The 19,341-nt window shown below is 42.0% G+C and overlaps 3 protein-coding genes across 6 annotated transcripts; 2 read left to right on the top strand and 1 right to left on the bottom strand.

The window, feature by feature from the left end:
• Nucleotides 1-28: 28 nt before the first annotated feature.
• fkbp14 (FKBP prolyl isomerase 14) lies at nt 29-2,153 on the top strand. The gene is made up of 4 exons (XM_085917929.1): nt 29-439; nt 578-729; nt 794-921; nt 1,274-2,153. The coding sequence occupies exons 1-4, from the start codon at nt 246-248 to the stop codon at nt 1,430-1,432; spliced, it is 633 nt and encodes a 210-aa protein (XP_085774055.1). The 5' UTR covers nt 29-245; the 3' UTR covers nt 1,433-2,153.
• chn2 (chimerin 2) lies at nt 1,996-19,253 on the bottom strand. 2 transcript variants are annotated; one of them, XM_085917928.1, is made up of 15 exons: nt 18,888-19,253; nt 14,454-14,644; nt 14,162-14,335; nt 10,877-10,915; nt 9,684-9,739; nt 9,356-9,387; nt 9,169-9,282; nt 8,827-9,097; nt 5,726-5,809; nt 5,053-5,137; nt 3,898-4,071; nt 3,760-3,837; nt 3,467-3,604; nt 3,291-3,396; nt 1,996-2,745 (listed from the first exon to the last, which is right to left on the bottom strand). In XM_085917928.1, exons 3-15 carry the CDS (start codon nt 14,208-14,210, stop codon nt 2,574-2,576), a joined length of 1,398 nt encoding a protein of 465 aa, XP_085774054.1. In that variant the 5' UTR covers nt 14,211-14,335; nt 14,454-14,644; nt 18,888-19,253; the 3' UTR covers nt 1,996-2,573. The 2 variants fall into 2 exon arrangements, with proteins under 2 accessions (XP_085774054.1, XP_085774053.1); XM_085917927.1 differs by having other exon boundaries at nt 14,162-14,307.
• Nucleotides 15,375-18,605, top strand: cpvl (carboxypeptidase vitellogenic like). 3 transcript variants are annotated; one of them, XM_085917926.1, is made up of 13 exons: nt 15,375-15,513; nt 15,621-15,802; nt 15,870-15,991; nt 16,182-16,302; nt 16,361-16,419; nt 16,482-16,561; nt 16,649-16,715; nt 16,779-16,901; nt 16,969-17,100; nt 17,191-17,289; nt 17,407-17,580; nt 17,659-17,831; nt 17,886-18,605. In XM_085917926.1, the coding sequence occupies exons 1-13, from the start codon at nt 15,509-15,511 to the stop codon at nt 17,965-17,967; spliced, it is 1,419 nt and encodes a 472-aa protein (XP_085774052.1). In that variant the 5' UTR covers nt 15,375-15,508; the 3' UTR covers nt 17,968-18,605. The 3 variants fall into 3 exon arrangements, with proteins under 3 accessions (XP_085774052.1, XP_085774051.1, XP_085774050.1); XM_085917925.1 differs by having other exon boundaries at nt 17,407-17,505; nt 17,659-17,841; nt 17,904-18,598; XM_085917924.1 differs by having other exon boundaries at nt 17,659-17,841; nt 17,904-18,594.
• Nucleotides 19,254-19,341: the final 88 nt, after the last annotated feature.

The raw sequence follows: 19,341 nt of genomic DNA, 5'->3' as shown, positions 1-19,341 counted from the left end.
AATGAATGACGTAAAAAAGAACCAATGAAATGATAGAGTTTAGATAGAGGGCGGTACTTAGGTAAATATACCAATAAGAGTTAGAGGAGGGCGAATTGTTGAACAGTGGCGATCTTTCATGAAGTTTGGTGCCACGTAGTTAACTAAAAACACTAACTGCAGTGTCAATTTTTTTTAAATGTGATTTAAGGAACTCATTTGCAAACCTCGCGAGGTCGCACTATAGCTTTTTTTTTCTCAACACGATGTTATTATTTTCCATTTGCTCGGTATTATCCTTAGTTATGTTAGCCTTTGGAGGCAAACTACCCGACCCTGAAGTCCAAATTGAAGTTCTCCATCAACCTCTCCTATGTCAGCGCAAGGCAAAATATGGAGATATGCTTCTTGTACATTATGAGGGATACTTGGACAGCAACGGCACCATGTTTCACTCAAGGTAATGTCTTGAATTGATGTTTAACTCAATAATGTTGTTTAATGTTCTATACTGCTCCACCTTGTCATCAATCTCATGCATGCATCATTCCACATGAGGGTTAAATATTGTGCGACTGTATTCTAAAATAACTTGCAGCCGCCTTGAAGGTGATAAAAATCCAGTGTGGTTCACCCTCGGGAACCGAGAGGTCATCTTGGGCTGGGACAAGGGTCTGCAGAAAATGTGCGTAGGAGAACGTCGGAAACTCATCGTCCCTCCATCTCTGGCCTATGGGAAAGAAGGGAGAGGTATGTTCAAAAAAAAAATGCATACAGAAAAGAAAGAGGTATATCAATTATTGTTTGGTTGCAGGCAAGATTCCTCCGAGCAGCACTCTGCTTTTTGACATTGAGCTCGTCGATCTCCGCAATGGACCGAGGTCGCACGATTCCTTCCGTGAGATGGATCTCAATGATGACTGGAAGCTTTCTCGGGAGGAGGTGTGAAATGTTTGTTTTCTATTTGACCTAATAGTGTGACTCTTTTGTGAACTCTCACCTCAAAGGAGCATTGTGAAAATCCACCCATGAAAAAAAACTATCTGTAATCTTATATTGTATTTATTTTTTTCTGGGAAACTCTATGAACATATTTGGAATATTTTTTTTGCTATTATTTACCATGCTTTCATATTTATCGGTTTTTTTTTCTATGCACGAATGCCTCTTTTGATAATAGAATATTCAGAAACAATTGATTTAAGCCACAAAGTCAAGGTGCGGTGATGCAAAGTGATTTTACCTGTGTGAGTGCGCCCTCATGCGGCAGTAATTGTCACTGTGTACTTCACAGGTAAAAGAGTACCTGGAGAATGAGTTTAAGAAACATGGCCACACGCCAAACGACTCACAGAACGACGCGATGGTGGACGATATCTTCAGATACGAGGATGAGGATAAAGATGGCTTCATATCAACTCGAGAATTCACTTATAGACACGATGAATTGTGAAGGACACATTTCATCTGCTTTTTAATGGACTGTCTTACATCCGAACTTGGGTTGTTTACCTCTTTTTGTGGATTATATTCAGTCAACCGCACTGAAAATATCATCGCAAATATATTTAAAATGAAAGTTAGGGTTTTTTTCAGGGAATAAACAAAATATTTACCGAGTATTTTGAGTTCGCGGTCAACCTGAATGATGTTATTCAGTGTTTGGGCGCTAGAGGGCACAATTGTACCTGACAATCTGTTATTGCATTGGGCTGGCACTTGGTATTTTCTCGCCATTAGTTCCTCTAATGTTTAAAAGCCCAATATAATCACATCCAGATTCGTTCCACGAAGCGTGAACTATTATTAATTTTTTAGTAAAAGTTTGAAGGCCTTCACTCTCTTAAATTACACTTGGCAGTGGACATCTAAAACGAGCACAGTCAAACAACCTTAATGGAAAACTAAATGTAGTGAGTTCATTCAATGTGCAATCACGCTGAGCAATTTACGACAGTCATTCTGGACGATGTTAAAATTCTCAATCGAGCTCACCTACAATATTTGCTGAGGGACTTTGAACACAGCTTTTTTTATTTTCTCAACTCTTTTGTATCCAGACACCAACTAAACATGCATCATTCCCAACCGTATATATATATATATAGATATATATATTACTGTGACAAAACAATGGGATTCAGAGTAAAAAGACAAAAATAAACATCTTTACAAAACAAATCTGTACACACGTTGGGAAAAAAAGTGCTTCATGAATTGACCAATTGTCTCATCTTCTTCACCTACCACGGGGGTTGTGTTGTTTTCCATAAAAACTCGGATGACATTCCCACAACTGATCCAGGAATTGCACGCGTGGGAAAGTTCACTCGTAATTCACACGTTCACAGACTGCACACGGGAGGGTAGCGGGGCACTCTTCAAATAAAAAGGGAGCGATGGCTGCGGCTTGTAAACATCTCCTACCTGACGGTCTTGGCTGCTCCGTGATCGATAGAAACGAGACAATGTCAACACCGAAAAGAGTCATGCGTGAAAGGAGGCTCCTCAAGAGCATCGTGATTGACTCTCCTCAAAGCTGGCTTGGATTTCCTCTGGTAGTCAGAATAAATAAGCATCCCTGGTCCCGACAGCTAGAATAAGACATCTTCGTTCTCGATCATGAGTTGCACGACAAGCTTCTGCTGCCTCATGTCGTTCAGCGTGGTCAGAGCGTTCTGCTCCGGGGGCTGCATCAGAGTGGGACCAAAGACGATGCCCAAGTTCTCAGAAGTCATGAGATTGTCCTTTTCGAAGGTTGTTACCCTGGATGTGACAGAGACAAGTTTTGGAAAGGTTCGAGTGGAGCAATTCTCATGTTCATCTCTCTATGGCAGCGACATATTTGTCTCGTGACGTGTTTTAAGCTTTTTCTATGTGCCTTGGCTTAAAAATATGTCAGAAAACAGGGGGTGTAGATGACATTAGTTCCAGCAGTACCTACAAAACGCCACTAGATGGCAGTGATCCTGCAAATACCCTGTCAGGCTTTTTAAACAGATGTGTAGTTTTACAATAGTTCTATGAGGGAATTGTAATTTCTACAAAAAATAAATATATATATAAAATTGATTGAAAAAGTCATTTGTTTTATTAATTTTATCAAAAAGAATTTTTTTTATGGTGACATTTGTGTGTTTGACTTTTAAAGTCAATTTTTACAACAACAAAAATTATGGTGATATTTCAGTGTTTGACAGTCAATTTTTACAAAAAAAAAAACCCTAAAAAGGTTTATGGTGATATTTGAGTGTTTGACCAGCGCTTATCTTTTTGCATTGTGTTTGTAGGCAATATCTTTTGTGCCTCACCTTTTAAGGTGAGCCATCAGGTAGCGTAAAGTCTCATAGTGAGCCGGGGGAAGCTGCAGCAAACCCTCGTGGACGGCCTCTAGTCTGCATTCAGCATTTGGAATTTCTGCAAAAATAATGATTGAAATGAGTAACAAGTTAAAAAAAATCCAAGCGATGAAACGAGGAGTCCTTACTTGCAGCTTGAATGAATTTGGGGTACAAGTCAAACGTAATGACAGGGATGGGGAGGTCTCTCAAGTAGAGCTTCAGAGCACCAGCAATGATGTTGATGTCTGCATAGGCACTGGCACTGATGTCGGCCTTTTCACCTTCTGTTGACGAGAATGCAAACAATATTTGTAGTTTTCCGCTGTAAAATATTCTCACCAAATTTCAAGACAGTAAGCTTTTAAGAATGTTTTTTTTTTTCACTCATGGGAACATATCATTCAGTCAGCTTATTCAAAATGATACGAAGATGCCAAACCTCGGTCAAAGGCGAGTCTCACGTCCTCGATGTGCTCCGAAAAACCGGACACTCTGTACAAACCTTCCGATTTCATACCTGCAACACAAACGTCGTCAAGCTGTGCAGCACGTGGGAATACCGCCTCCGCCATCGTACCTCGGAGTTCAATCTCTCGAATGCAGAGATCCACCACCATTGGCCTCGGGGTGTTATGGGCCTTGACCAGCGTGGTGAGATCACAGCTGAATACTTTCTTTATCCGCCGTAGATCCGGTTGGCAGTCGCTTGGAACCAGTTTGGAGCACTGCTTGTGTACGTTCAGCCCGCAATCTACGGGTGGGTGAGATAACGAAAGGGCCATCAGCCTCGGAAGCCGCGATAACCCAAACACAGCGGCTTAAGAGCAAGTGAAAGCTCTCGCTTGCTTCACTGCGCAAATATGAGATAACGACAACAGGAAGTCGTTAAGAGTTACGAGCAAAGTGTGTCTAAAATGTCCGACGACAGATTTGGGATCGAAATGGTGTCTCGTCTCCTCGTAGCGAGGTATCCGGGTTAAAAATGGATTGAGAGAGAGCACAGATGTTCCTTCTGCTTTCAAAAGCACGAGTTCTTATGGTGCAGGGTAAGCCTCCGGCTTAGCGGCGTGGAAAATGCGTTAACAACAAACACTGTGTTTTTGGGGAAAAGCTGCCAGGTCTTGATTTGTGTCTGTGTTCCAAAAGGGAAATCTTGTGATGGATGGCTTATATTTAGTTACATTTGACCTGTCTATAACCTTTCACACATATATAAGTCATTTATATTTTTAATTGGATTTAAAGGGAATAAGAAGAGATGTTTTCATTGATCGGGAAGCTAGTCTGATGTGATCACTCCCACAACGGCGCAAACGCCTGTTTCTGTTTGCTTGCGTGAAGCTCAATAATACACCCAAAAAAAGAAAACTCCACCCACGCGGTGGAATTGCGTTGGGCATCAAAATGGGGCCCCAGTGTTTGCTCAGAGTGTTTCTAAAAGGAAGGATGATGTAACTCAGAGGTAAACATGCTCCCATCAGAGCTTTTTGGGAAAGCATTACATTCAAAATAAGTGAATATTAGAGCACACACCAAAAAAAATAAATATATATATTTATATAATAAAATAAATAAATAATATTTATAAAATAAATGTTCAAATGTATTCAATTATATATGTGTTGATAAGAATTTGCAATTCACAACTTAACTCGGAGTTGGGTTTCACGTATGCCTTGTGACCGACAAGAAATTCTTTGTCTAGTGAGTGAATGCTCCGCTATGGAGTTACCTGAGCAGCGGACACCTTGGGCTATCAGACCCCACATGAAGTTGGCGCAGTACTCACACCAGTGTGGGCCTCGAAAGGTGTGTACCTGCAAGTGGACAACGACACCATTACAAACCCATAGTTGAGCATTGCACCTTCGTTTCCAAGTTGGAGAAGAATCCTTTTGATGGGCAACACAGAGCTTACTTTGGGATGGGGGACCCTCAGTGGGCTGGCAGATTAAAGGATTTCCGATTATGTGTCTAGCATCTGCTGCTAGGCAATCAAATACATGCAAATGTGCAAGTCATGTTTGTGCATCCCAAAACATGATGACACCTGTGTGCAGTCAAAACACACACCTTCCAAATATGGAAAGACTAAAATGAACATATAGCAGGTGCTGGGGGATTTGTTTTTTGTTCTCTTTTCAAAGCCAAATGAAACTTAATATATATATATTCTCAAAAATGAACTCAAAACTGTCTACAGTGCTTACAAGACATAAAATGAACCATTACTTTATTTGGAGTCAATAGACTAAAACAAAGAGTTTAAAATCAATAATCAATGCGTTCCGCTGTGCTCGCCAGCGTTCATTATTTACGCATGGAGATTAGCTGTGTGTGCTCCCATCAAAACAACACAAATGTAAAACGATAAATGTACACACACAAAAATAAAACCATCTCACCTTGAAGTTATGGATCTTCTCATAGGAGCACTGCTTCTCTGTAGTGTCTTTCAATGCGCTCTGTCTCACCAGAGAGGACGAAATCTGCGGACAGGAGGCCAACAGTTTTAGAGGCTTCCACAAAAGTGTCCCTTTGCTCCCAAGTTTGACTCCCAGCGCAAAAGCTAAAAGTTCCTGTCGCTTCCGCTCTTGTCTTTTAGCTTTATGGTTGGTCAGCTCCCCCGCTAAACCTCCTCGGTTATTTTCGGCCTCCGTACTGGACTGTTCCCACGGACCCTCCATCTCTTCCGGAGGAAGATGCAAAAGGGTGCCAGCCGGCTAATCCGCTCCCCTCTTAGTTTAGAAGGCAACTGATGGCTTCACTTCTGGCTTCGACGGGGAAAGGGGAGACGAGGGACAAGACGGGCGTTTGGGTGGCCTGAGGGTTGGAGTGTGCCTCGCACAATGGCCCTCTTTCACACGCCCAGAAAAGAGCTAGAGAGAGAGAGAACAGGCTCTATGATGGGGAGGGGCTGTGGGAGGGGAAGAGGAGGAGGAGGGGGGGGGGGGGGGTTGCTGTCAGGACTGTTTCACACAGCTCAACAGCTCTGTAAAGCGGGATCAATAGTGCAGACGCCCTCTTTATATCACAGAGCACTCTCACATTAGCCTACTGCCTTCCGGACACACTCCACTCCACTTAGCTGCAGATTCAAAAATGCCAGCAGCACGTAGAGAGAGCCAAGCACTCGGGCTTCCTAAATGTGTCACAAAACAGAACCCGAGATTATTGGATGAGGAGCTTCTGAAGAAGATCATGACCTCTCGTTTTGTTAGATAGCTGGTGGAATTCCCCACCCTAACACACGAGTCTTCCGGAAACAGTAGCAAACAATTTCCATCAGTCACAAGAAGAGACAGAATTCGGGGAGGGGGGAGGATTACTGCCATAATCCAGATATAGGAAATAATCCGAGAGTGCTCAAATCCATGTAAAAGAGCAAAGGAAGCTCATTTTGCCATACGGTGGTTTAGCAGTGGGGGGGCTGTTGCTAAGGTCGAGTTGAATTTGTGCAAGTAAGCAAGCCTGTCAACTGCCCTTATTATCATTCCATGACTAGTCAACACGAGAGAACAAAAACAACGCAATTTACACAACACAAAGAAAGAAAGAAACGCGTGAACAGTTCAATTATTTTGCACAGGAGAACCTTTTGAGTCAAACACAATTGTTGATTAGCATTGGTTGACATGTCATTTAATGTATTCATTATTATTTATATTGATTATATATAAATGATTATTAATTAATTTAATGTTGAATTTAATTTCCAAACAAATAGCTTATTAAATCAAAAGCAAAACACACTTGTAGTAGCTAATCTTTTGGAAGCACACTGAACTGGAGTTTCAATTTTCAAAATTGACTTTAGAATTTTCTTTCCTTTTTGTCCTGATACTTAAAAGTTAAAGCATCGCTGCAAAGACTAACATGGCAGCTGTCACTGAGGGTAACATTCTTTGAGAAGACCTACACATACCAGAGGATACAATTTAGCATACAAGTCAGAAGGGACAGATGAAATATATCACTCTGGATATTTTAGCCTCAAGAAGGGAGGGGCGGGGGCACGATTGAGCTTTGTCTACGGGGCAGATGGCCTCTTGTCTGGCCAAAGAAAAGACATAGAAGAAAAGGACAAAAGGTGGTCACCCACAACAAGCTCAGCTTTCTTTTGGACTGCCTTGACTCCTTTTATTCCGAGTCTTTGTGAGGGCACAAAGTGGACTCGTGTGAGTCCAAAGTTAGTCGAAATAAAGAATTTTTCAAACGAGGAGGGTATTTACTGACACAGCAGGTTATTATCTGTACAAACAACAGAGACATTACTGTGAGGATCATTCCAGGGGAAAGTAACCAGACCAGCCTGACCGGCACCTCAGCCAGTCAGAGTGGTGAGGATCAGGAGGAATGTGGCAGACGTCTGACCACATTCAGCATGCAAAAGGAATTTAACTGAGGAGATAAACCTACAGGCCGAGTTCCCTTTTTCAGCCCCCGGGAAGCATTTTGGTTGCACCGTGAGTCCACAGCCACGCATTAGAAGGGTAAATACGTGCCATACAGTGAAGCCACTGTGTAAGGGAAGCCTCAGGGCGCGGCTGTACGAACGGTAAACATGAAGGTCAAAAAGACTTTTCCACATTTAAGCCATCAGCGGTGAGCTGTGCTTTTTGGGTAAATCTAATCAAGCAAAAAAAAAAAAAAAAAAAATGGTGCAAACATCTCCGGACAGCTCAGATCATTATATGCAGTTTGAAAAAATATATATATATCAAAAAGACCTGCAGAGATATTTGAAATGTACACAAGACGACTTTCAGGACATCAAACATTGCTGTGACTCAAACGACCATTGATGATTGTTGGTCGGGTATTCTAAAATGAACACACCGAGGTATTTTAAATCAATTGATGACATGTTGATCGATGGCCATTAGCTGTATTCATGTCTTGGGTGTCAGGTTACAGAAAAGCAAAGCGATGACCGATGCCGATAGCACAGCTGATGCTCACGTTCAGAGTTGTCACGTGTCACCAAATTACTCACTATGGATAATATTCTTTAAATGTCATTCATTTGTTTGAATAAAAAAAAAAAAACATTAGAGCCCACACATAAAGATTGCCCCCTAGTGAACGGATTGCAAAATCTCTTCCAGGGAGAAGGAACGCAACCTTGTTCCTCAGAAGACATTCACAAACCATTACGAAACTATCCGTGGAAAACAATGCGCTTTTTGTTTCAGCGCGGTTCATACGCATGCCACAGAGAGCAAAGGCCCCCGACTATTCGGTCATCATTACCTTTCAGGGAAAGCAATGAAGCATGGCAACACACACCCGCAGGCAGCTATCTGATAATGTGCACTTAACTCCCAGGACAACTCGTCCTCTAAAACCACTTTTGTGCCACTGTAAAAATGTAGGGCGAAAGTTGATTCAAATCACAGTATCACTCCGGATCTGTTCAAACGCCCAGATCACAGATATACACACACGCAAGGACTTCATCACATAACATGGTAACTTGGCGACTCCCACACAGCCATGCACTCACCTGTTCATCCCTGACAAAGGTAACTCTTCGGGATTGTGTGTGTCCGCGGCTCAGCCTGTGCACCATCTTGTCTTTTAGCAGCGAAGTGTAGCCAAGATGCTCATAAATGGGATTTGCGGTCATTTTAGCGATATACTCGGCCGCCTTGGTCTCGATGTAGAGTGTGATGAGGGCGTCCGTGACCAGGTCGTGAACGGACTCGAACCTCTTCTCGGCGACAAAGTGCTTCCCATCGTAGAACAGCCTGTAGTTGAGCGTCTGCGGCCCGAATCTAGACGGATGGTTTGAGTCGAGGTGAGACAAGCGAGCTGGATGACTTGGCCGCACGGTTAGCTTTGATACCTTAAGGCCAATGTGTGCGTCCCGGGCTGTCTTTGGCTTTCCCTGATCAAGTAGGAACCATCAGCAGGCCTGAGAAGGTCATCCGCATACTCTCGAGAGATCATGCCATGGAACCTGGAGCCAATTAAAACATATTAGGTTTATTTAAAAAAAAAATTTTTAGTATAGTGATTAGATTTACACTCACTCTCTGCCGTAATATTTTGGCCTGCTTTCCATCTGTAAAACAAAAAAGACAGTCAACCAAAAAAACGTGAGTATAGAAATATTTCTTCCTTATACCAGGGGTCGGCAATTACTTTTGGACGCGGGCCAAAACAAATTGTATGGCATACAACAACCCCATCAAATGTATGCCCTTTTTTTCTTTTAAATAAATATGGGGTTGAAAAAATGTTTTTTTTTTTTTTTAATCCATCGTATTAACTTCATCTCGCAGGCCAGACAGAATAGATGGCGGGCCAAAATTGTCCCGCGGGCCCCTATTTGCCGACCGTTGCTATATATTCACTCACCTCTTTAGGACATACGATCCTTTTCGGTCTTGGGGCCTCCTGCTGTAATTGGTACACTGTTAAAGAAACATATGTGGACTTTAATTAAGGCCTGTGCGTGTGCAATTCAGTGCAAGTTGTAATTACTTCAAAATAGTAGATTGGACCCAAAAAAAATGTCGCCCATGTACATTTAAGAGGAGGTATACAAAATTAGAAGCTGCTAGGCAGCACCAAGTGTGGCCCGGACATTGTAAAAGGGTAAAAGCTCGAAGAGAGGGGGGGAACAACAACAATGAAGTCCTCAGTAAATTTCTACTTGAGAACTTTTAGCACAAAGCAACCTAAGTTGCTTCCACATTGGTGGAGCTAGAGGGGGACCCGTGAGGGGCACTGCCCCCCCCCCCCCCCCCCTGCTAAAATATACTTTGATCCCCCAGGTTAGCTAATTGACTTTGGGTATTTTATGATTTCCTAGTAATATTTTTCCACATTTACCCTTGTGGCTAATAAAGAACATATTATGAATATTTATTAGCATTTTGGGAAGAATATTTGGGGTTTATAATAGAAATATTTTTTGGAGGGGTTTTTAGACCCCAAGAGATATCAGGACAAAATCCTAGCTCCGGCAATGGTCCATCAATGCAGCCCGTGTGAAGCCGAGCCCACTTTTTGTCACAAAAAATTGTGCTGGAAGGGAACAAGCGTCCTCACTGTGTGTATTTTCATGTTTTTTGTCAAAGTGACTTAAGATCTGGGCGTCATCCATCCCTTTGACACAATAAATGCTGATGGGACTAAACACAATGATTAGAAAAATATGCAGACATTTAATATATGGAAAACAAATGCAACAAATTGCTACAATGTGTCACAGTTTCCATTTGCCCTCGTGTTGCTCTCCACTCAAAATGATTGGAGTCGCATCAAATATGGACGAGTGGATCCATTTCCTCCCGCAAGGCATAAAACACTGGATGGAGAAGTGGGCGTTATGACGATCTTCACATCCTCTTCACAAAGAGAAAATGGCGTAACCTATTTTACTCACATTCGACTTCATGTTGCTCAGCATGAAGAAAGGAAACCTTGTTTGAAATCAATGTTTTTTCCATTCACGCCACATATTGGAAAAGCGTGTGGATGGTTTACAAATGACAAATACACTTCCCACACCGAGGGCAAATTCATCGTTAATCGTTAATACTCACAGTACGACTTCCATATTGGTGGTTGGTAATCCTCAGGGTCTGTAAAAACAGAAAAAAGTGAAGCAGGTCACTGTGTCGTTCTCAACGGTGTAAATCAGCGGTTTTTTTTTTTTTTTTTATTTGCCTCAAGGACAATCGATACATTCCAACTTGTATTGGATCTATTGCACCAGCCCGCAACATTTAGTATGAGGAAATGACATTATAAAAAGCATAAACTCCTATTCATATATTTTTTTTAAATCACCAAATAGCACCTCAAAAACATTTAGCTATCCAAATATCACAATTTTTCTCAATCAACATTAAAATACAGTAGCGTAGTAGGTCAAAGTGTTCGTCAAAAACAAAGATGGGTTTTATCCCCACAAAGCCTATTTTATGTTATTGTAACCTATTCTAACCTGATATTTAGTCTGAAAATTGAGTTTGGAGCTGATTTGACATTTAATTGTTAGCAATGCGCTAAAGGTAGCCTTCATTAAGGTTTGTTGACTGAACAACACAGAGCAGTTTAAGAGTAGTAAGTGCATCATGAATCATATCAACATGCATTCCTTTGCCCACCACACCCTTCAGGCTTGAAGTGGTGAAATAAAACACACCTGAGCGCTTCGGGGGATTAAAATTGTGTCAACTAGTAACTACTTGTTAGATGTGGCTACTGTGGATGAAGCAGTCGAATAATATCGACGTCGAAGAGCATCACCAGTTCAGGTTTTATAAAAGCCCTTTTTCAAAGTATGAAAAATTAGCCTGTGCATTTGAGGGTTCATTTTCTTCAGCCCAACCAAATAAAAATTTCCTTGTTCTATTCGTGGTTCCTCAAACCTGATCTACACGATAAAGAAATTAATCAGCTCGTGTTATGTTGCCTGTGTGGTTGGCTAGGCGTTGCACTCTGCAGACCAAAAAAAAAATGGATTCCACTCCAGCATGTTCAAAGAATTTGATTTCATCTGATTGTCTTGCCAAATATTTTCTTTGAATGTAATTCTTGGAATCTAATTTCCTGATTTCTTTCGATTCGGCAGCACGGAATCAAGCCGACAGTCCTCTAGACTCACAACATGTCAACGTGTATGATGATGCAAATATGGGCAAAACATCAAAAGGATTTTCACGTGCCGGATGACACAGCTGGAGGCCAGCCCCCCCCCCCTCCCCACCCTGAAAGCAATTAGACGCATCGCCGACGAGTTCTTCTACAGTCACATGCGCTCATTAAAATAATAATCATGTTTACTCAAGTGGCAAAGAGCATATTTGATGAATGAAGATAAGATCCCTGCATTTTTGGGACCACCGGGTGTATAATATAGACTCAGTAAAGTGCAACTATACACATTTAAATTTCACTATCTCGAAAAATGTGAAAAATTTCATACGAGTTTCAAAATCTTTCAGGTTTTTCAAAAAAAAAAAAAAAAAGACAAACACTAGCACAAAGGGGAGAGGAGAGAGTGTCAATATTTTCCAGGCTCCAATGATTCATTGGCCCATTGAGCAACTGCGGTGACAGAGACTCTCCACACTTTGCTTTATATATATCTAAATTAATCTTTCAGTCATTTGACAGTAGACTTGACATCACAATGCCAGGAATGTGATTAATAAAAAAAAAAAAAAAAACAACCAAGATATGACGAATCAAAATAGTACAAAAAGGTCAGAATGTTTGTTATTAGCTACGCAGCTGAGGAATGCGTCCAGTCATCCTGCAAGGTTCAACGTTATCATTTCCTCCACGGATGCAGAGTTCTCATATTATAAGCTGCTAAAATCATGTGACTGTTACCTAGCTGTAGAAGAGCTTTGTAGAACAACCAAGCTATTGTGTGTGTGTGTGTGTATCTCAGCAGTAGGGCGACCATCTGTTGTATGATGACCCAAGTCCAAAAAAAAAAAAATGCACCGAAGCCCCGATGTCGATTCGAGCCGGCAGGTACGACCTGCCTGAGTAGAGCAGGCACATTTCGATAGCCTCGGTGCTAACTGTAAAATCCTGGTCATCTACAAATTCCGTTTCACGGGAAAGGAGGAAAAATGTGAGTAGTGGAAAGACTTTTGAGGTGAACACTAGTATTTAGCAGAAGCATGTGCTGCGGGGTGTTGAGCAGAACACTTTCGATTTCATTCCATCTTTTTTAAACCATGTTGTCATTCACATCCTGAAGCCCACAGAACTCTTTACTCCATCACATCATTCCTCTCTTGAGAGCCATGTGGGAAATGGAGCATTGTTGCTCGTGTGCATGCTCCTGTTTGTATCTATGCCAACAAGATTTGGGATTTTGCAGTTTGAAATAAACAGCTCACCTAAGACTGCGTCTATTGTGTGCATATCGCATCGCGCTCTTGTTTGGACCGAGACAAGGTGTCGCGTTTTATTTAAGCGTACTCACAACGAGCTGGCAAGAGAGACTGAGCCAAACACGCATTTCTTTTGCAGCCAGAACAGACGGCCTGATTTGGGTCAGCAAACAGCACCAGCCAGGATTTATTTTGCCGCGTGGTGATTATTCAAATGTTGAGTCTGCCTGCCAAAAAAGCTCGACTTGAAAATAATCATACCCTTGTGACAACCACTCCATCGCTGGCGGCAATGCAGCTAGTAACCTCTGATAATTACGCCGAGTGGTAATGACAGCCCTCGAAACGAAAAGTGTTTCCTCTTAAAGTAAGCAAGGCAGGAGTAAAAAAAAAAAAAGAAAAGTAAAAAAAAAAAAATGTATCAGCTTTCTGAGGCCCATGCATAAATAATAATGCTGCCTAAAACATGTTATAACTCAAGTTATGTCAACAGGCAATGACGGATTGTCCCACCTACTGGGAAAACGTGACTCTGGCGCAGGCCAAAATGTTTATTTCAATATACGTACACTATTCATCGGCTGCAGAAACGTTTGTAAACTGAGGTCATGTTTTCTATTGAAATGAATGGAAATGCAATTATTCCGTTCCAACCTCAAAACAGTGGTTTTGGTGTTTCTAATATTTTGGTTCAATTATTCCAAAATGATATTTATATCGAAGCACTTGATAGAACATTCCAAATTCACTGTATTGTGTGGCTTATTAGGGGTTTTCACAACCCCAGACAACTTCCAAGCATGGCAAAATGAAGTGCACTTGCCAAACATGAGCATTGCTTGCAGCCCATCATCACCAAGTGGGAAACTATGAATGTGATTAACAATGGCGCGTTGAGGTCCCAATTCAGCATGCACAAATAAAACAGCTTAGAAGGAAGACAAATGAGAGACGGTGTATTTCAACTCTTACCAGATGACACGGACGAACCAGAGAGGCTTGAATTACTCGACGCTGCCATCTCGTCCCCTCCTCTCCTCTCCTTCACTGCCGCTCAGCCAAGGTGCGCTCCAGGCAGCAGCAAACTCCTACCCGGCGGTGCTTCCATGACGCTCGGCCTGGAACGGACCGGACGGAGTCTTTATTCTATGAATGAGCAGCCAGCCGATTAAATCCTCAGAGCGCGCACGGTCGCCGATGAGTGGCGCAAGAAACGAACAAATGTAGGCTTTTTTTTTTTTTTTTCTTAAGGGGAGACACGTACCGTCGTACCGCCTCCCCCACCACGAGAAGGTCCAGCGAACGTGGCTCACATGTCTACAGGTTGCCGATGCAAACGTACGGCAGGCAGCCTGCTGCCTCCATGTGCCTCCCTCCAGGAGGCTCGCAGTGTATAAACACACTTGGCCGCCGCAGAAGCTCGGACGCGCCTTCTTAAAGTGAAAGTTGCACTTGCTGCACAGGAAAGAAAAAAAAACATCCATCAAATTAGGAAAAACAAAATGATTACTTTACGACCCAATTGTCCGCATGGACTAAGTTATTCATATCGAGTCCAATTGAAATGTCATTTCAGGTCGACCTAATTAAAAAGGGGTAATTGCGCTATCTAGTGGCCCTAGTTTTGCATCGCATCTGATGACGTCACTGGGGCTCACAACTACCAAATAAGTGCCGGCCCTATCAAATAAGTGGAATGCGGAATTGATCATGTCACAAAGATTTGATTCCAAGCATTGAACAAAGTATTTTAATTTGGATTTTTGTTACAAACAGTATAAATCTGTGAAAGACTTTTCTATTATGAAATGATTGTGTCCAAGACACAACGCATGCATTTATTTCTTCAGAAGGACCCAGGCGCAATGAAGTTAAAAAGCAGCTCCTTGCAGTTTAGATGGAAAAGTCCTCCTCCAATCATTTGCCGATGCAGCAGGAAGAGAATGTAGATGATTCCGATTCTGGTCTGTCAACCACATGAGGCTCATGCTGCAAATCACCATCAGCGACAGGGAACGAGAGCAATGTAATAAATGAATAATAAAATAAATAAAAAATGTAATACATAAATAATAAAATTAATTAAATAATTAAATAAATAAATAAAAGAAAAAAAGGGCTGCTTGAGTCAAAAGGGCAACTTTAGATACTGTGATACAAAGAAACATAAATAAAAGCCAAATTTGGTGTCAAGTACTTTTACATTTCCGGGAAAGAAACATTGCCGATCACGTGGTTCTTTAACGATCACGTGCTTTCGGATTTGATCATGTGACTTTGTCTCCACTTTGACTCGACTGTTTTGTTGAAAAGAAAAACATGAGGTGAGTTTTAAACCCACATTTTAACATCATTGAATTTCAACAATATTTTAAAATCCTTTCATTACAACACCAACGCGTGTCGTTTAACATTTGCACGGACTTGACAGAGCTTGGATCGAGACCGTGGGTGTCCTGTTACTACTGTGGAGCGCTCACGTTCCAGTCCAAAGTCGCCGATGCTCGTCGTTTTTCTGCCGAAAGTCACATCATGTCAGTAGCCTGAACGGTGTGGATCCCGGATCTCCTCTCTTTCTCACTCCTTACCTCGAGAAGGGTGCCATTGACGAAGGTAGATGATGTCTATATCGTTTCGTCCTATCGGCAATGTGATATCTATTCTTGTCTGTTTGCTCCAGCCAGGAAATTAAGTGTAGTTGGAGAGTTGCCTGGCCAAAACGTTAAGAGTTATGCCGGCTACCTGACGGTCAACAAGAAATACAACAGTAACCTTTTCTTCTGGTTCTTCCCTGCACTCCTGGTAAATTCCTATCATTCCAAGCAACATATGAATTCATTATAATACGATTGTTGCCTCGGTGAACGATAATACAATGGAACAATTTACTGGCTTATTACTTGAGTCATAAAGTAACACGGGGAAAAAAAATCATGTTAACAAACCACAAGATGGTGCTGAAGTCCTGAGTTGTTTTGGGTGACTCTTCCAGCCATCCAGCCATGATAGAAAGGCTCCTATCCTGCTGTGGCTGCAAGGAGGTCCGGGAGGGACCTCTATGTTTGGCCTCTTTGTGGAACATGGACCTTATGTGGTTTCCAAAAACATGACGGGTAAGAAAAAGCAGAAGATAGGCAAGTGTCCGTTCAATAACTTTTTGTGCCATTGCAGTGAACCTGAGGGACTACGCCTGGACCTTGAAATATTCCGTGTTATACGTTGACAATCCAGTAGGTGACATATTTGGATCTTTGCACTCAATAGAACATTTCAAATCGCCTTTTTGTTTCAGGTCGGGACGGGTTTCAGCTTCACCGACGACGACCGCGGTTATGCACAGAATCAGGATGACGTTGGCAGAGATCTGTACAGGTGCAAGACTTGCTTCCTTCCATTTATTCCGTGACTGTAATTTGCTCACTTATTTATTTTTTTCCCTCCATTCTGTGGCTTTCCAAGTGCTTTGATCCAGTTCTTCCAACTCTTTCCCGAGTATCAGTCCAATGACTTTTATGCAACCGGAGAGGTGAGTTTGGCTTTTTAATCAGTTTCATCCAACAACAATAAAAGCCACCGTGTGTCTCTGCAGTCGTACGCGGGGAAATACGTTCCGGCTATCTCTTATTACATCCATAAAAACAACCCCACGGCCAAGGTCAAAATCAACTTCAAGGGCATGGCCATCGGTGACGGTCTGTGCGACCCCGAAGTGGTGCGTAGCTGCCGACGCGAGAGTCGCACGTTTTCCACGGGAATGTGACATTCTCATATCTTGTCAGATGATGGGTGGCTACGGTGAGTTTTTGTACCAGACGGGTATGATCGACGAAGTTCAGAAAGACTACGTCAACAAACAGACCGACTTGGGTGTGGTGCTCATCCAGCAGCAGAAGTGGGTTGAGGCTTTCAAGGTACCTCGTGAAAGGAACTACTCAAATAAGGATATTCAGATTCATGTTTGGCGTCCATGTTTTTTTTAAATAATTCCTTTATCCTGTCAGGTTTTCGACAGTTTGCTGAATGGCGACTTGGCGCCGTACCCTTCCTTCTTCCAGAACGCAACAGGCTGCACCAACTATTTCAACTACATGTTATGTCAGGTACATGGAAATATATTTTGTCGTCAAAATAGTAACATTACTCATGATCTTTAAATACACAGGTGTTCCTAATGAAGCGGCCACCGCATTTTCATATTTGTGAACGTTTTACGTCAGGAACCCGAAGACCAGGAGTACTTTTCCACCTTCGTGACGCTCCCACAGGTGCGGCGCGCCATCCACGTTGGCAAACTTGAATTCCACGACGGCTCGCAGGTGGAGAAGCATCTGATACAGGATGTGATGAAGAGCATCAAGCCCTGGCTGGGCGTGCTCATGGACCACTACAAAGTCAGGACTCGAAAAAAAACTGATGAATGATTTTATGGGTTGGGTATTTTGAGACCATGTGTCCTCCTTCGCTCGCAGGTTTTGATCTACAGCGGTCAGCTGGACGTGATCGTGGCGGCTCCTTTGACCGAACGATTCCTGCCCACCGTCAACTGGACCGGAGCGGAGGACTATAAGACGGCGCCGCGCTTTCATTGGAAGCTTCAGCCCGGCGACACGGAGGTGGCAGGTTACGTAAGACAAGTGGGGGAGTTCAACCAGGTGAGCTCATGACCCGCGAGTGGATAAGTACTCAATTTTAAAAGAGACTTTTTATCACGCAGGTCATCATCAGAGGCGGCGGACATATTTTGCCTTACGACCAGCCGGCGAGGTCTTTTGACATGATTGACAGATTTCTATCAACGCGAGGCTGGGCATGAAGAAGTAAAACAATCACCCGCTTTGATGAGCGAATGTAAATCAGGTTCATTTTATTATTGCTGTAATTACTGGATTTGAACACGGCATTCTTTTTTTATGTTCTTATCGGTCGTCAATGACGATGTCTTTTAATCTGTATGGCTTCAAAGTTTGTTTTCTTAATTTTTTTTTTAAGCATTGACAAACACTCTTAAGGATTATTTTTTTCAATGACAGGGCTCAAAATGCCTTTTAACTATGATCATTGTTTTTCCAAATCGTTGCTGCTCACCAAGAGTGATTATCCAAAATGAAATTGTACAACACTCATATTAGTCTGCCTATGTTAATAAGGTATGGCAACATACCAGGATTGAATGTTATTTCCTTCTCAAAACAAAATGTCAAAAATTTGTTTTTAACTTAATTTGCCATAAAATAAAAGGCTTTTGAAAAAAACACGTGTGTCATAGTATAAAGTAGTAATACATAAACAATACAATCTGTTCCGAGGATTGTATTGACGTGCAAAGTGTAATAACAACAACGCCCACTAGGGGGCAGTGTGCGCAAATAATCACATGTTCACAAAATGATTCACTACGCTTCTAGCAGTAATAGAAGCGTGATTATTATTATAATCATGATCTTGAAAGTAATACTGATTCTGGTATTTGTAATTTAAAACTGTGCACAATGAAAATTAAACTCATAAATTTAATCAGTGGTTTAAAGGAGTGGTACCCATTTTTTTTGCGTCACGGGCCGGTTACGTGTCAGAAATATTTTCGCGGACCGGCCTTTATATATATATAATACATTTATAATAAATATGTAAATACGATGGAATAAAATGATACGGCTGGTATAAAAACAAATATAAACCACATAAAAATAAAACTCACCATTACGTTGAATTAGTGGGAGCACTCAGCTTGTTTTTCAGAATCGAGCCGGTCCAATGTAGACGTAATCGGAGACAATGTCCTTGTTTTTTTCTTTCCCAAAATTCCAAAGGTTTGTCTTTTAATGCAGGATGCTTGGTCTTCATGTGTCGAAGCAGTTTTGAAGGCTTCATTGCCTCGTTAGCTAGCCTGTCGCCACTCGGCGCATCACCTGTGGCGATAAATCCATACATATTAAGTAGGACTCCAGAAATTAAATACATCTTTCCTATTCTTAGAAGTCGTAGCCTCTTCTTCTTCCATGTCCTCATTGGGTTGTTTTCCCTTTCCGAAGAAGCTTTCCAAACATCTTTGTTTCTTGCTATTTTTTTTTTTTGCTAGCTTCGCGGGCTCGACAGGTGTAACGTCACGTGACCGGTGTGACGTCACGTGACCGGGACGAGCGTCTTGACCT

The sequence above is a fragment of the Syngnathus leptorhynchus genome, chromosome 8 (assembly GCF_054491065.1).
Source record: "Syngnathus leptorhynchus isolate UIUO chromosome 8, UIUO_Slep, whole genome shotgun sequence".
In the NCBI taxonomy this organism is placed as follows: Eukaryota; Metazoa; Chordata; class Actinopteri; order Syngnathiformes; family Syngnathidae; genus Syngnathus; species Syngnathus leptorhynchus.
This window is presented reverse-complemented; position numbering and strand designations above follow the sequence as displayed.